At 39.6% G+C, this 16,511-nt stretch overlaps 2 protein-coding genes across 3 annotated transcripts in view; both read right to left on the bottom strand.

Moving 5' to 3' along the window:
- The window catches only part of col6a1 (collagen, type VI, alpha 1), a 29,333-nt gene extending 22,428 nt beyond the window's left edge, over positions 1 to 6,905 (bottom strand). The window contains exons 1-10 of the mRNA XM_028472633.1: positions 6,665 to 6,905; positions 5,885 to 6,014; positions 4,685 to 4,885; positions 4,445 to 4,604; positions 1,714 to 1,827; positions 1,593 to 1,613; positions 698 to 718; positions 557 to 601; positions 399 to 452; positions 240 to 284 (exon numbers count right to left, since the gene is read on the bottom strand). Of these exons, the coding sequence (XP_028328434.1) occupies positions 240 to 284; positions 399 to 452; positions 557 to 601; positions 698 to 718; positions 1,593 to 1,613; positions 1,714 to 1,827; positions 4,445 to 4,604; positions 4,685 to 4,885; positions 5,885 to 6,014; positions 6,665 to 6,752 (879 nt within the window). The 5' untranslated portion in view covers positions 6,753 to 6,905. The remainder of the gene's footprint in view (positions 1 to 239; positions 285 to 398; positions 453 to 556; positions 602 to 697; positions 719 to 1,592; positions 1,614 to 1,713; positions 1,828 to 4,444; positions 4,605 to 4,684; positions 4,886 to 5,884; positions 6,015 to 6,664) is intronic.
- A 3,070-nt stretch (positions 6,906 to 9,975) lies between these two features.
- On the bottom strand, positions 9,976 to 16,511 carry LOC114479796 (zinc finger protein 345). 2 transcript variants are annotated; one of them, XM_028473656.1, is made up of 7 exons: positions 16,203 to 16,510; positions 14,760 to 14,962; positions 14,587 to 14,679; positions 14,019 to 14,114; positions 13,806 to 13,916; positions 13,615 to 13,744; positions 9,976 to 12,874 (listed from the first exon to the last, which is right to left on the bottom strand). In XM_028473656.1, the coding sequence occupies exons 1-7, from the start codon at positions 16,213 to 16,215 to the stop codon at positions 10,995 to 10,997; spliced, it is 2,526 nt and encodes an 841-aa protein (XP_028329457.1). In that variant the 5' UTR covers positions 16,216 to 16,510; the 3' UTR covers positions 9,976 to 10,994. The 2 variants fall into 2 exon arrangements, with proteins under 2 accessions (XP_028329457.1, XP_028329458.1); XM_028473657.1 differs by lacking the exon at positions 14,019 to 14,114 and having other exon boundaries at positions 16,203 to 16,511.

Genomic DNA, 16,511 nt, shown 5'->3' with positions numbered 1-16,511 from the left:
CAAGTTATAGTTTTTACATTTTACAATTAGCATGTTTTTTGCTACAATCTGAGATATTTACACCTATTGTTGTTCAAATAGATGTTCATTAATGTGCACTGTCCCTGACAAATAAAGAACTAAATAAATAATTATGAATAGATCCATCTGCAGTAAATCAGTATATCAAAATACTACAAATAACAAATGATCCACTCACACTATAAGTTCTGTGCAGTGTGTGTGGGGTTGCACTCTACCTTCATTCCACTGTAGCCAACAGGACCAGGATCACCAATGTTGCCCTGTAACATAGACAAAGAAAGATGAGATCATCTGAGGTCCATCAAAGCTAAAGAATACATACAATGTTAGTTGTGCAGTTTTGTGTCAAAGTACAGTGATGTGTGTCAACCTACCATATTACCCATATCTCCTTTCTCTCCTGGCATCCCTGGCCTGCCCATCTCTCCCTAAAAAGAGGAATCCAACCACATGAATGACTTCAGAATGGTGTGAATAGAATGATTAGAAGATTTGTAAAAATATGGGAGAAATTTTCAGATAAATAAAACACCTTCCCGCCGATGTCTCCCCCTGGTCCTTTGGGCCCTCCAGATGCCTGTAGACATGACCATATATCAGACGTGTGATAACTCAAAAACAAATCAAATACAGATTAGTTTTCCTGAGAATGACGTGAAAGTGAAATACTTACATTGCAGTCAAATGAGCAACACTGAAACAAAAAAGAAACAAAGATTAAAGAAAACAGGAAATGCAGCTTTATAGGTGTTTGCTTACAAAGATTTCTGAATGTTTTGTCCATGTCTAACCTGGATTAGTTCAGTATAATCTGACACATATGGGTTACAAAATCATCAAATACTTTAATGCTGATTAGATGGTGAAAAGTAAAGCAAGCTTCTTGTCTGGCATTAGTGAAAATAAAGTATTGGTGCACCTGTATTCAATTTATAATGAAATCTCATTCATAATCCATAGGTTTGAAATAATGACTTAAAGCTACCATAGCTTTACACTCTCGAGGACAGCTTTCTGAATGATATGAATCTCTAAGAGTTTCTTTATTCGATTATGTGAAGTCAGGTGCTGACGTTTGATGCTTAACTCACACGTTTCACACTAAATCATCTCATATGGCTTCTATCTGTCAATAATATCTCTATGAAACTATCTTTGTAGTGCAAGTTGGAGCAGGAAAGGTCAACTTTCAAACAGTTTTTTATAAAGTTGGAAGCACAAAATTGTCCAAATCATTTTGGTATGCTTAAAGAAATCATTAAAAAAAAAAAAAAAAAAACTATTCCACACAGTAATACTCCCTCCACCCAACAGTCCAGATGCAGAGCAGACACTAAAACCTTTAAAAGCCTTGAGTCTGCTACTTTGCGGATGACTTTTTGTTCCCAATTGACTTTACTTTGTTATGCTACCAGTAACAGTTAAGAATGAGGAAATTCCATAATAGAGATATTACTGATATCTCAGGAAGCCAGTGTGAATACTCTGCCGACGACAAAAAGCCACACATAATTACACAAAACAGTTCTCAAAATGTATTTTATAAAACACATATATGAACTACGTACCACATCCTTTGTCTCGTTTGTCTAGAAAAAAACAGAACAAAAACAACAACAAAGTGAGTGAAAAATGTGGTTTTCTCTGATAAAAATGTTTTAAAAAAAAGAAAAAGTAATGGACACTAACGATCATGTGGATGATGGATTGAATGGTTTCTGTCTTGGTGGATCGAGCCTGATCAGCAGCGGTGAAGTTCTGTCTGTAGGCCTGGTCAGTGGCGATGAGTGACAGCCTGGTTTCCTTGTGAGGGACAAAACACAAAAATCTTCACCATGGTTGTCATTGCAAATGGTTTGTTGGGTTCTTTTTAAACTTTCTACAAGTTAGTTGTTTAGCTTCTCTTGACATCATGAAATGTGGATTAAGATCCATTTTGTGCAACCCTTACCAGCTAAGGTGACACTGAAAGAAAAAAAACTCTTTAGATTAGATGTCTGACAGCAATAAGCCTAAAACCCAATTACACAAGTTTTAAAGCTCTCTTATGTAGATATACTCAACCTGTGGGCCAGGGCCCAAAAGTGGATCATGGACCTGTTATCAGTAAGTCCCGAGGTAGAGTCAGAAAAACACTTTTTGATTTTTGTAACACTTCTTAAAAATAATAAAATACGCTTTTTTACGCTTTTTATGAATGGCAGATAAAAGAAAGTGAACGTTACTATATAAGGCAGGGGTGTCAAACTCATCTTAGTTCAGGGGCCAAATACAAAGTGATTTGATCTTAAAGGTGCAGTCTGCAACTCTTATTAAAGTAACTTTTGGTCATATTTGCTCAAGCTGTCACAATGTAAGGGCATTGAGTCCCCCATGCTGCTCCTGTAGCCTTTTTGCTCAGTTGCACCGCGACCGAGCAAAAAGAACCAATCAGAGCCAGGATTGTGTTTGATGGACTATCTGACAGCTGTTGCTCACAGACCCCACCCAGTTCCGGTGGCTGGAGCTCCAGCTTTTTGACAGTGTATGGTCTGGAAGAGTAGAAGATGGAATTGGCGACTTTCCAGCTAGAAAGGTAATTACTGCTGTTTGATTTACATCCGTGTGGGCTGCTGTGAGTGACACTGTGTTGTTGCTGCTGCAGCTGCTAGATTGGTGTGTGCACATTGAGAGAGAGAAGCGCTGCAGTGATATGCTTTTAACAGTGCATGTTATATTACTGTGATATTGCTGTCGGGCTAACGTTAGCTTGTTAGCTCCTCTGAGGGAGGGACTTTGGAATATTTGGAGGCAGGGCAAGAGAGCAGCGGGGAGGAAGGGATCTGAGAGTTGTGGACTGCACCTTTAAGTGGGCCGCAGATTTTAGGTGGGAAAACTAGGAATTTCAACATCAATGTCACCAACTTTGCACTTTTCATGTAAGGTGCGGGACAATACAGGAAATAAGTGAGAAATATCAGTCCCTGCAGGAGTTTCTCTTTAAAATGTCATTGATTTTGTGACCAATTTTTATTTAATTTTGGAAAGTTATTCATAAATTGAGTTCTTTGAACATTTTGAGGTTTTAAAAAAAAGAGCAGTCCTGTGATAAAAGCATGGGAAAACTGCGATTCTCCAAATATTGTGGAGTTTCATTGAATTTGTGTATTTAGAAGGGCTGAGACATCTATTTATTAATTACTAATTCATGTATTCTTTTACTTTTTCTTGTGGGCCGAATTGGATTGTCTAAAGGGCCACATTTGGCCCCCAGGCCTTTAGTTTGACACATGTAATCTACGGGTTAAACGGCAGCATATTGTGATTTCAAATATTTGAGAATTTGAAAGTTTTCTTGACTTTGGTCACGTCTTGTTGTTCAGCATATGTGTTTCTGGCTATAAACAGGCTATACTATATTGCATATGGCCCTATGACCAATAGGGGGTCACAAAGCTGAGTCCTCTGCCTCATCTGAGGAGACTAAAACCTAGCCAATTTTATCCATAATCTGCTTAACAATAACTGTAGGATAAGATGAAGATAAACTGCTTTCATAAACTGTGGCTAGTGTTCTTGTGATGTAAAAAAAAAAACAGGTTGGACCACAGACTGTAAGACTCCAAAGTTGCACAGTGTACGATGTCAGCCAACATTATAGGGATGATTGACAGGTATTAATGATTCAGCAGTTCATGGACCATTTACAGTAGCAAAGGGTCCCCACACAGCAAGAACAAGGTTAAGGCTGAAACCAGACCAGTTGAGAAGCCTTGCTCTAAAACCTGCTAATTTCAAATATTTTTTTCATATATGACGATCATAGGAGGAAATGATTTTTTGTTTGGCTAATTCTTTTGCCAAAACACTGAAATAATCTTTCTGTCACCTCATTTAATGCACTTGTTTGCCTTCCATTACTTCACTCCACATCATTGCTCCTTGATCTTCATGCCACTAACTCTGACTTCATGATAACATGTTTTTCCCTCATTTTAATGTCACATCTCGTTAACCTGATAAAACCTTTTCTTCACACTAAAGTGATTTACCATATCTTGGATAGAGGAGTTTCCTCTACCAGACTTTTATTAGAGCATGCATTATTTGACACTTAACAAACAGTGGCAATCATTGGCACTGTGTCAAATATCTGAAAAACAACTTGATGGTAGGAATCCTGCTTTTTGGGACTATTCTTGGGAATTTAGAAATCCAAAATACAGAATAGAAGTGTGGGTTTTACTGAAATTGCCATGCAGAAGTTGTTTGATAAGAAGAAAAAACCTTAAGCTGGTAAAGAATACAGTCAGAAAATTAAAATTAACCTCAAAAGAAGAGCATTGATTATTTATATTTTTAAGAACTGCAATATCTTGTTCTACTTCCTGCCATCAAAGATCAGATTAGATGATTTATAATTAAGGATTATGAAAAGTACCTCCTGATCAGGCGAGATGGCCACAGCGAATACTTTAACCCCGTGTTGTCTGGCTTCATTGGCCGCCTCCTGCACACCTCCACACGGCTCCTTGTAACCAGTCACAGGGTGACCGTCAGTCACCACCACTATGTACTTGTTTTCGTGGTAGTGGGAACCCCTGGAAAACCAAACACACCATCAGAAACAGTGGAACTGATGTTATTGTGGTCAAAATGTCCAAGCTTGTGTCATCAATACCCAATGAGCAACTCGGCAAGACCCCTCTTGATGGCACAGTCGGTGTACGTCCCTTTGCCGATGTAGGAAATGGCATCAATGTCTTTCTTCAGAGCTTCACGGTGAGTGTTCATGTCGCTCAGTTCTCGCACGAGGATAACATCGTCACTGTAGTGCAGTGCTCCAGAGTTCCATGTCAGGATGCGATCACATCGATGGCGCCTGAAGAATTAAAAGAAGAATACAGTGGTAAGGATGGTGGAAATGTCTCAGCTTTAACTCTTTCCAATTTAGCTCAGCTGTTTTTGACTTTATAGGATAATATCTCTGAGTTAAAGAATCCTTGGGCAAGACACTAAACTGTGAATGTGGTCATGTAAAACACTTTGGGACAACTTACTGTATAGCCAATAACCATTTTATTATTTTACCTTTTCCTTACAGCATCAGTTCTTTGTTTAGTTTAGGTAACTTTAAAGCATTAACTGTGACTAGGTTTTGTAGTGTGAGTTCAAGTTCAAGTTTTATACTTGGCTATATCTACATAAAAATATTCTCCCCAAAGTAATGGGTAAGGACGTTGGCTCGTAATCGGAGGATCACTGGTCCGAATCCAACCTGGACCATCACTGTCGAATGTTAAGCAGCAAGTCCTTTAACCCTAACTGCTTGTGTTGTACATACAGTATCTTTGGTTAGAAGCACCTGCTAAATGAAATTGTTATCTTGTCATATCTTCCACAAAAGCTCATGCATTAACATGAAAGGCTGAAGGAACTCATCCAGGCCTACAGGTGGCAGTGTGACCTTGAAGCTGAAAACACCAAAATCTGGGGAAGAAAGACTGTGTGAAGAGTAAGTAAAATATGTGTCAAATATGCAGATGGGAATAAAACGAGATGAGTAAACGAATAAATATAGTGTGTAGTGTGTGATAACAGTGTAAAGGTTTTAGTTGGACCAGGGCCCGTCTTAAATGTTTTCAAGGATAGTGTTGCTAGGCAGCATTTCCTGCCCTTTGAGAAATAAATTCCATGAGCAGATTGTCAATAAATCTGCCAAAACACATACTTCTGAGGAAGTATTGGAGACATTTTGGTGGATTTTAAATAGTTTGGAAGGTGGGAAAATATTGTTTCCTGTCATCACTGCTTGTTAATTTGATGTGGTGTCCACATGGAAATAGCAAAAGTGGCATTTTATGACTTGTGTGTGTCTTACATGTCCTTGAGTTGATTAATGAACTGCTTGGCGAAATCTTTGATCTGGTCGATATAAAAGTTTCCAGGTAGCTGTCTGAGGGCGACACTCTCAGATGTATCCAGTACGAAGAAGAGGTCCACAGGACATTCTAATAATCAAACAGACAAAACTATTAGTGAACCTAGATGAACCGGCCCAGGTTGTCATTGTAAATTAGAACTAGTTCCCAACTGACCTTAACTGGTAAAACAATAATAAAATAATATAAATTAACCTAGATGTCTAAACAAGGTCAACAAACTAACACATGCCCAGGTAGTAAGCAGTAAAAATAGGCCTCATAGCTAAGAAAAAATAAGGTAGTTCATGTGTCACAGGTGTAGAACATGGGCCTGCAGACTTTTTTTTTGATTTGCTACGCTGTAGCATCACCCTGGCTGTTGAGAAACTACTATTCTAAGATGAAAAACAATGGCTGACAACAGCTGGATAATAGTGTAGGGGTGCCAGGAACCTTGACATGGTGCAGGATGAAGGTTGCTCCATCAAGTGTCTCATGACTCCCATTGTGGGACCAAGCATGGGCCTACTCTAACATTCAGTCATCATTTACACGATGCTTATCTTTTCAAGACTTTCTAATAGGCATGCAACCCAATAAAGGATAAAAACTCAGACTTGCACATGGAATAATCATCACATGCAGCAAAGAATAAAAAAAATAAAATAAAAAAAAAAACAAATAAAAACTATCAAAAAAATTATTTACATGTCTGAGAATATTCTTTGCAAACTTACCCGCAAATCTGCGTCCCTGGTTCTGCGTTTGCGCTCCAGCCAGGAAAACGCACAGCAGCGCAAGGAGACCTTTGAAAGTCCCCATCATTCAAACCACTAAAGAAAACTCTAAAAAAAAAAAACTATACCCCGACTTTGGGGAAACAAACTCCAAACCCAACCCGCTACCTGGGAAGTTTTTCAACGAACTTTAGGTGATCCAGCGTTCCGACGCAGTTTGGTCCAAGCAGGGACGCAGAGCGCAGGGAGGAACGGAGCGCACGGAGCAGAGGAGGAGGAGGAGGAGGAGGAGTCAACACACTACTGTCTCAGCTGAGGATGAAGAACAGACACTAACCAACAAAATGAAATTATTGGGTAACTTAGCAGGGTTTCACACACTAATGTTCCCACGGGGAAGACATTGGACTATTTCTAAAATGCAAAACATTTGGTAAATAAAGACACTATTGGAGGAAAGAACATTTTTAAGTTGCCTAATATTCATTATCTACCTATTTTCTAAACATTAAGACAGAAATGAAGAAATACAACGCAGAATAGATTCAAACTGAGCTGTTTAATCAGGGATAATGAGACGCAGCTGGTGACTTTTTGGACACACTTTAGTCTAGAAAAACGAGTGGGTGGAGTTTTCATACATCTGGTTCACTTTGGCATCCTAGACACTGAGATGAACTAAAAAGTAAAGGACCAATGGGGTGTGGGAGTTTGGGAGGCAGGGATGAAGGAGGGTGTTGGTCTTTAGTATGGCAGGAAGGGACACAGCGACACCTAGAGTTAGCCTGGGGTAGATTCTTTACGGAAAAAAAAAATGGAGGGGAGGGATGTACTTTTGGCAAAGTGTTGATGGGGGGGGGATGGTATGGTGTGTGTGTGTGTGGTCAGGTGGGAGTACAGGGAAGCTCTAATCTGGACTCAGAGTTTCCACTGAGATTAGATGAGGACATGGGAATGGGGGGAGGGAGGGGTGGTGGTACAGAGGTGTGGGGACAACATCTGGTAATGATCTGCATTTATTAGCAAGCTCCCATTGTAAATCTGCAGGTTTCCTGGCAGCTGTGATGGTATAATTTGACTGAATTCGCTTCCATTTCAAGGTGTTTCAATAGCAGCTTTAATCTGGAATGTGCAATTATAGGTAAAACTCCAGAGGACTGGGTGCATTTAACAAAGCTTTTTTACTGCTTTGTTTTTGGCAGGTGGGACATAAGTGCATTTAATTATCTCCCTGGAAAGTTAATACAATGCTATGTTAAAGAGCTAGAGAGGCAAAACCCCCACGTTTCCAAAGCTGTGGGGCTCTATTACAAGCACAGGCTGCTTTGTTTCCACAGGAACCTGATTCACTCTTAGGGGAGAAGATTACAGGCATTTCTGAGTCAGACAGGAAGAAGAAGAAGAAATACAGCTTGACTGCAGCCCAGTGTCCACACTCTCAATACTGCTGCTCACATCTTGCAATATTTAAGAAACCACCACATTCATCTTTTAATGGTTTGTTTTTTTCCCCCAGTGAACAGCAGATGATGACTGAGAAAATCATTTAAATGTAGCCATAGCCATGCATGATTGGCTATGGATGATATGAAAAACAAGCATGAAATAAGCAAGAAACTGGGCAAGAACACAGCTCCTAGTTCTTCTGGCAAACATATAAAAGTTTACACAGATGGGAAACATTTATCAAAGTTGCTTGTTATAACATATGAGTCAAAACTTGAGTTGAATTAACTAAAAGATTTCAAATTCGAATAGACTTTTTTTTTGCAAAACTGAGCAGCTGTTTGGTTCAATACAACTGAAAAACCTCAAGCGACTTCAGATTTGTGAAGGCCCAGAGGAAAACACTAAATTAGCGAGTAAATTACAGGAAACAGGCAAGATTAGCTTCCGTCGGGTGTCCCACAGACATGCCTTTATCTGAATTCTCTTCAGATCTCTACCGTCTGCAAACAACTTCTATTTTTAAAATGCTATCTTCAAATAAAACTTCCAGACATGAAGTTTGTCTTACTCCACAGAGCTCACAAAACCACTTTAAGAGCGAAAACAAAAGATTCACCGTGTCCTACTGCCATCTAGTGAAGTTTACTGTGATGGAATGATGCAGGTTGCACTACGACTTCTGTCTATGATCCTGAAAAACAGTGACCGAAAGATGGTGGTCACTGTTTTGTGATTATTTTGCTACAACTCTCTGTGTGACAAATTGATTACAGCGAATAAAGGACATTTTGTTAGATTTAAAGTGTAACTTAGGTTCAGTTGCACCAACTTCAATCAGCCTCAGATCTTCATTAACCCTACTGTCATATTTGTGGTCAATTTGACCCCATCCAATGTTTATCATTCAAAAAATAATATTCTCAAAAGAACCAAGCAATAAGAAATAAGCAAAGTACATGACACAAAACTTGGTCATCAATTGACTGGAGGCAAATATCACTGGGGTCCGATTGACCCCAAGGGTAAAATGTGTTAGTAATATTTGAGGATGAAAAACATTTGAGAATTAAAAACAATCTCCATTGTTACCAATTAGGGATGTCCCGATACAACTTTTTCACTTCCGATTGGATACCGATATTGCATCCTTGCGTATCGGCCGATATCGATATCGATCCAATACGAAATTAGCACGAATCATACATACTTTTATTACTTATTTTGTAGTGTGGAATGTTAGAAGAGGCTTGATCAAGTAATGTTACTCAAACAGAGAACAATAGTCAGCAACAGTAGGTTACTGTGTTGGAGTGTGAACCACAGTCACCTATGGATAGAAGTGCTGGAATATTTTATCGGAGCGCTTATATCGATGATTTTAGATGCAGTCCGATAAAATCCGATATTCATTTTCTGGCTGATGTCGGACCAATATCCGATATCAATATCGAATTGGGACACTTTATTACCGATATATATATATATATATATGCACAAATATTTATGTCTACAGAAGCGCTTTCAGAATTTACAAAGTTTTGTCTTTATAGTGATAAAATAAACTAGTTACCTGATCCTTATCTCCACAAAGAAAAGAACATGCAAACACTACTAAGGTCTTGACCTTTTATAAAAATCCATCTTTTGAAAGACATCATGACTCAATGTAATACCAACTGATGAGCTCATTAGACACCGATTACCATGGAAATAAAACAATACAAAATGCACATTAGGTAACTAAGTGTTTTAATCTGAATGAATCTTCAAACCAATCCGGATTTTTTCTTCTTTTACAAAAAACCATCACCAGGATCTATTAACATATACCTTAATAAACATATTCACACAGTGATCCCTCACCCAGCCCAGCCCACTCTCAAACAGTGTTCAGGTACCACAGTCAAACTTTCTTGTGCAATACATCTATTTATAACAAAAGTTAGTGTATTGTTTGTGACCATAAAATATTGAATATCTGAGGCACACGAAGCACTGACGATCGGTATTGGTAACAAGATTGGTATATTTCCTAAAACAAAATGTAAAGACAAACACTTCTGATTAAAATCCAATAATAATGTCAAAACATAGTGATCTTGTTAACACTGAGGACATGCTTAAAACCCAGGGTCAACTATTAACCGTTTACCAATCCTGAGTTCATGAAATCATTACTTCTAGCTTGTATTTTTAGATCTCAAGTATAAATAATCTCCAAACCACAGTCAGAAAACTTGTTATACTACTGTTATTTATTTCTGTAACAGCCATTGTAGTCATCCAATTCATTCACTTGCATTTAATACATATGGACTCTTTAAACTCACTGGTTTGGATTAGAAATGGGATTTCAATTCAATCTTAACTACAGTAGTGAGCAATAGTGTTGCTGTGTTTGACAATTTCTTCACTACAGGCCTCATTTCTTTAAACAGGAACCCCTTGATAACATTTCTCATGTTTGTTTTCGTTTCCTAATCTAAAAAAATGAAGAAACAAAATCTGACCAATGGAGAATTGGGAGGATTTTGAGGATTGCTGCACTCAAAAGTGCAAAGGCCAATGCAGCGGGTTGAAACAGTAGCACCTCCATTCTTTATACAGCTCTGCATCATCACGGTTATGCAGATAATATGAATAGCATAATAAACTAAAAATGCTGTACAACCGTTCCTATCATACTCTCAAATGGTGAAAAATGCATTAATATTGTGAGAAAAGGAACAGAGCAAATACGTGCAAAAGTAACCTGGTGAATGATGAGAGTAAAGCAGAAACATTTACGTCATTCAGCAGTTTTTACTGGGTTTAACTGGTCTTTTCTCGGCCATAATGAAGTGTATGAGTCTATGAAATGATACTACAGCAGATTCCCTGATCAGTTGATGTTTGAGTGGCTCTTTAAGTGCCTCCTCAGGTGGTTCAGACAGGTGTAGGTCTTGGGGCAGATCTGACAGTGATACGGTCTCACGCCCGAGTGGTTGAGCATGTGCTGCTTCAACACGCTTCCATCTGAGAACGCCTTCCCGCACTGTGAGCACACGTATGGCCTCTCCCCCGTGTGCACGCGCATGTGCACGGTCACTTTGTGCGCCATAGTGAAGCCTTTGCCGCACACGGTGCACTTAAACGGCCTCTCCCCCGTGTGCGTGAGCCTGTGGGTGCGCATGGCCCCCATCTGCGAGAAGGCCTTCCCGCAGTCGGGACAAACGTGCGGCTTCTCGCCCGTGTGCACTCGGGTGTGACTCCTCAGGCCTCCCGCTGTGGAGAAACACTGGGAGCAATGGATGCACTGGTAGGGCCGCTCGCCCGTGTGCGTGCGCATGTGCTGCTTCAAATCATAGCGGTTTCTGAAGCCGCGCCCGCACACCGGGCAGCTCTCTGGTCGCTCGTCATTGTGGCGCAGCTCGTGATTGGCCAAGCACTTCTCAGACAAAAAGCACTTCCCACACTCCTGACACTGGTACGGCTTTTCATGGTCGACCCTTTGATGATACTTAAGCTCACTGATGCCAGGGAAGGTCTCGTCACAGTACCGGCACCTGAAGCGGTGGTTGGGGCTGTAGGGGAGCTGGTGTTCACTCATCTGATGGTTCCGGAGCATGTGGGCCATCTTGAAGGTCTTTCCGCAATGGGAACACTCGTATTTAGTCAGTAGCTGCACGCATTGGTGTCTGACCCGCTCGTGCAGTGACCTGAACTGACAGCCGCACTTGGTGCATATGTGGGCTGCGTTTTTACACTTCCTCTTCCTGTGGCCGGACAGGTGAGCCTCTGTACGGAAAGCTTTGCCACACTGAGAGCATTTGTAAGGCTTCACCGCCGTGTGAAACCTCTGGTGCTCCAGGAATTCAAAACGATATTTGAAGCTCCGCCCACACAACGGACAGTTATGAGTGACTCTTCCTCGTGGGTAGGCGGCTTTGATGGAAGATTTCCTTTTGGAGAGAGAAGAAGAGGAAGTTCGATGAGCTGAGCCGCTCTTCCTGCGTTTACCTCCTCTCATCAGTTTATTATCCGTCTCCATTTCGCTGCCGTCTTCATGCCTTTGTTGATGTTTGGCCAGACTTTTTGAGGAGATAAAGCTTTTTCCACAAAGCTTACATTGATAAGGTTTCTCGTGATCTACCTGTTGGTGGTACTTTAGGTCACCGATCCCTGAAAAGCCGACTCCACAGTGGCTACATTTAAAAAGGCGGTTCTGAACGTGAGTTAGCAGATGTTCCTTTAGGCTGCTAAACTTGGGAAAACCCTTCCCGCACTGTCCACAGTCGTAACTGCGTCCCTGCTTTAGGCAGTTATGTCGGAATTTGTCCAATGAGGTTGGGAAACTGTTTCCACACTTGATGCACAAATATGCCGCGTTTTTGCATTTGCGTAGCCTGTGGCCGGCCAGAAGCGTGGCCGTGCGGAAAGCTCGGCCGCACTCCGAGCAGTTGTAGGGCTGGAACCCGCTGTGGACCCGCTGGTGCTCCATGAGGACGGAGTGATGTTTGAAGCGTTTGTCGCACTCGGAGCATTTGTGTCCTTCAGACTGCTGCCTACCGTCAGGGGAGGAAGGCGAGTCGGTCCTCTTAGGTGACTCAGGGAAGTCTGTTGAAGTGGAAGGATTCGTAGACAGTTCCTCGTCAAACATGACGATCTGAGGTACGTCGTTGTTTTCATCAACACAAGCACCAGGGTGGGAGGCTATGGCCACTTCTAGAGACGGTGGGAGGGAGAGGGAAGGAATCAAGAGATCATCCGATTGAAATGGAGCTATAGGGAAAGAATGGAACAAGAATACAAGTTATCCTCCTGCCAACACCTTGATTTCAAACATTATATAGTAGTGAATTCAGAGGGATCTTCCACAGTTTATACAAATGTGGCCTAAAACCTGTGAAATGTACTTCGAAGATTATGCACCATATTTATTTATTTGCCTATTTAAAATGAGACAACTTTACAGTTTTAGAGCCTGAACTTAAAATCATGTGATTGATGACGTCATACAGCCTTGTTTGCGTGTAAACATCCCATTGTTTCCTAATGAAGTAACATCAAAGCATCTACTGATTGCTTTGGTGTCACTACAAGTTATTTCATAAGAAAAGCAAAACAAATGTTTTTATCCTCTTTTGGTAAACAAAAGAGGTTTACATTGATATCTTTAACTTTTCTTGATTATTAAGAGCGACCAAAAGCAGCAAAAATTGTAATTTTGACTGAAAAAGCTGCTAAATGACCTAAAAAGCAGGCTGAAATCTTCACTTCAATAGAAAAAAGTGGGCTGTTTACAGGCAAATGGGGCTGTGTGATGTCATCAATCACATGATTTCAAGATGACCGAATACAGGGTCCAAAATAGTAAAGCAGTCCCATTTTAAAAAGTTAATAAAATGAGTATGGTGCAAAATATAGCATTTTGTTAGGCCTAGATATTCTAATAAGTACATTTTAAAGATTTTAGGCCACGTTTGCAAAAACAGTGGAGGATCCCTTTAAGGCAAACATACCAACGCTGGTCTTGACTATTTTTGCATGACACTGTTTGCTTTGGAGAAGAAATTTCAGGTCATCTCCATTTGACACACACTGCATGTAGTCCTCTAGAACTGAGGGAGCAGCACTGATCCAGGATGCTGTCTTTAGAGGGAAAAAAAGACAGTTTGGCTTGTTTTCACAAACTACTGGATATTTCCGTTACCTGTTTGAAATCTGGTATTGGAAGCAGCTCCTCCAGCCTGGTGAAGAACTCACAGACCAGAGTCTCAAGTGCTGTGTCAAAGTCAGGGCCATACTCCACTGGAAAAACATTCTATCACAATAATCACAGGGAGAAAATGCTTACACAACAGAACAGAATCAGTAGTAGTTTAAAACAAAAGCAAAAAACAAACAAAACCTTCAGAATGTTTACCTTCAGAAAATGCTCTCTGCCGTCTGTATCTTCAATAAGGCCTTGAACTAGCTTCATAAAGTTTGCCTCTGGTGCTTCAATGACAGGATCATTGGTCTGCATTACGAATAACATTGAAATTAATTATATTTACATTATTGGCATTTAGATTAGATTGGATTGTTTTTTTCATTTCAACATGTAAACAGAATATCATGAGAAACAAAAAAAACAGAAAAATTCTCAACACAATTTTGTAAATTTAGTTTACATTTCTGAAAAGGAGTGGGAATAAGTACATACTTATTTAATCCCACCCACCTTTTTGTCCTCACTATAGCTTTTGGAAGTAGTTTTTTTTAGTTGCTTCATGTATGGACAATTCCTGAGTCCCTCAACCATATCTTGTCCCCAAACAAAAACATAAAAGCTTTTCCTGGTAAAAACAAAACGTAGGAAAGTAGTGCTTATCATTAAAGTAACTTTTGTAAATCAGAAACAAAATACTTACATTAACAGTTATTTTTTTTGTATAACATTTTTTTTAAATAACAAAATAATTATTTACAAGTATGATCACTTTAATCACCTCTTCAATGTAAGAAGATCGAATTCTGTTGAGATGGGTCTCCACAGCCTTTAGATCCTCTGGGTGTTCAGAGCGCAGCAGTTCAAGCGTCGTCTGAAAACAAAACAAAGGATGTGATTTTAACGCACTCTCCCTTTTATCAACTGCTCTACTATAATAAACACTGAACTCACTCTCGCTCTCAGGCCCAGTGAGAGCAGCCTTCCTTCTCTTTTACTCATCAGTTCTGGCACAGCATCCGTTACCGTGGACACAAACTCCTCCAGTTTCCCGTAGTGCTTTATGTTTCGCTGGCGAACCACTTCCCACATCACAGCCGACATGAGACGTAAGGGTGGGACCAGCAAGGCCAGTGAGGACAGAGGTACGCTGAATTCTGTGGGACAGATATAAGCCAGGGACAAACTTAAAATGATGCTTGTAATGATGTTACAAGCAATGATGCTGCTATTTTGACACTATACAATGCAGTGTTAAAAGGTGAATTTATCTCCTATTTAAATGCAATTGCTATGTTTTTAAAAACAACAATTCATCAGTGATCATGGTGAGAAACTAAGAAATGCTGCAAAAAAGGGCATCGCCCTAGTTTTCAGCAAATGAGAACCTACAACTGGTGGCCATCATAATATTACTAATCCGCATTTAGTGCTACTATTAAGGCTGTGCAATTAATAGGAACTGGATTATGATTTTGATTATTACACTCAGCGATTACAAAAATGACAATTGAGAAAAAAACAATTATGTATATAATTTTTAATAATTTGCATGTTTTATATGCTAAACAAAACAAAGTTCCACGTTTTTGTATATCTGCAGAGAATAAAGCTTGGCACACATGAGAAAAAAATGATTATTAATACTAACTTTGTGTTGTTTAATGCACATGCATGCAAGCTCCTCCGCCTCACAACAACAACAACAACAACTTCTTGGTTGACAAATAATTGTGATTTCAATTATGACTAGAATAATCATGATTATTATTTTTTCTATAATTGAGCAGCCCTAGCTATACTATATCACCACAAAACAAGAAACTTTTATAACACTATCCCTACAGAAAAACAGCACTTGGTCCATCTTTATAAACTTTAGAAGCAATTAAACAACAAAAATAGTACAAACATTCTATGCACATTTTAAAATATTACAAGTAATATTTCCCCGTGTTCAGCTGAACAGTCAGATAATGATAAATGAGTATATTCGTAATGTTTCTGCTTTATTATCTTAGATAAAATATAATTTAAAAGCTGGTTATGATAAGGATGCTTATCTAACCACTGCTCTACACACCTTACATCTTTAGTTACAGTCTACCTAATTACACGTAACCCTAATTATAGGTAACATTTGTAAAAAGGCTTCTGATTAATAGCATATATATAAAACATATCGCATTTGTAACAAAGACGAATGTACAGTCACATCATCACAAAGCCCTTCACGTCTATCTCAGTCAAACCTGCTAATAAACCGGCCAAAACAATTCTTGTTCCAGGGATTAGTCGCGGCCTAAATAGCTTCAGCTAATCCAGCGCTTGTTTTAACATGAGCCGTAAATTAAGGAAAACCAAAGTTGTCACCGAGCGAATCCAGATAATACATACCCATCTCGTTCATTGTGCGTGCCTTGAGTGTTGTGAAAATAGATGAAATCTCAGCACAGAGGCTATTCCGTCATAGCATCAGTTAGCCTGCTAGCTAACACAGTGCGTAGCTTCAGGCGCCAACTTCTTCCTGAAACATTGAGACGTTCGTTCCGCTTTACAGGGCAGCCCAACCCTGCCTGATCAGTGATGCTCTTTAGACATTTTAATACATTATAATTATAAAATAACTGTAATATGTCGACCTCAGCATACTAAAAATATACATTATAATAATACAGTAATTTTCAACAAACGTAACCACCAAAT

This window comes from Gouania willdenowi, chromosome 17 (assembly GCF_900634775.1).
Source record: "Gouania willdenowi chromosome 17, fGouWil2.1, whole genome shotgun sequence".
NCBI lineage: Eukaryota > Metazoa > Chordata > Actinopteri > Blenniiformes > Gobiesocidae > Gouania > Gouania willdenowi.
The sequence above is the reverse complement of the archived record's forward strand: the minus strand, read 5'-3'. Positions and strand labels throughout refer to the sequence as shown.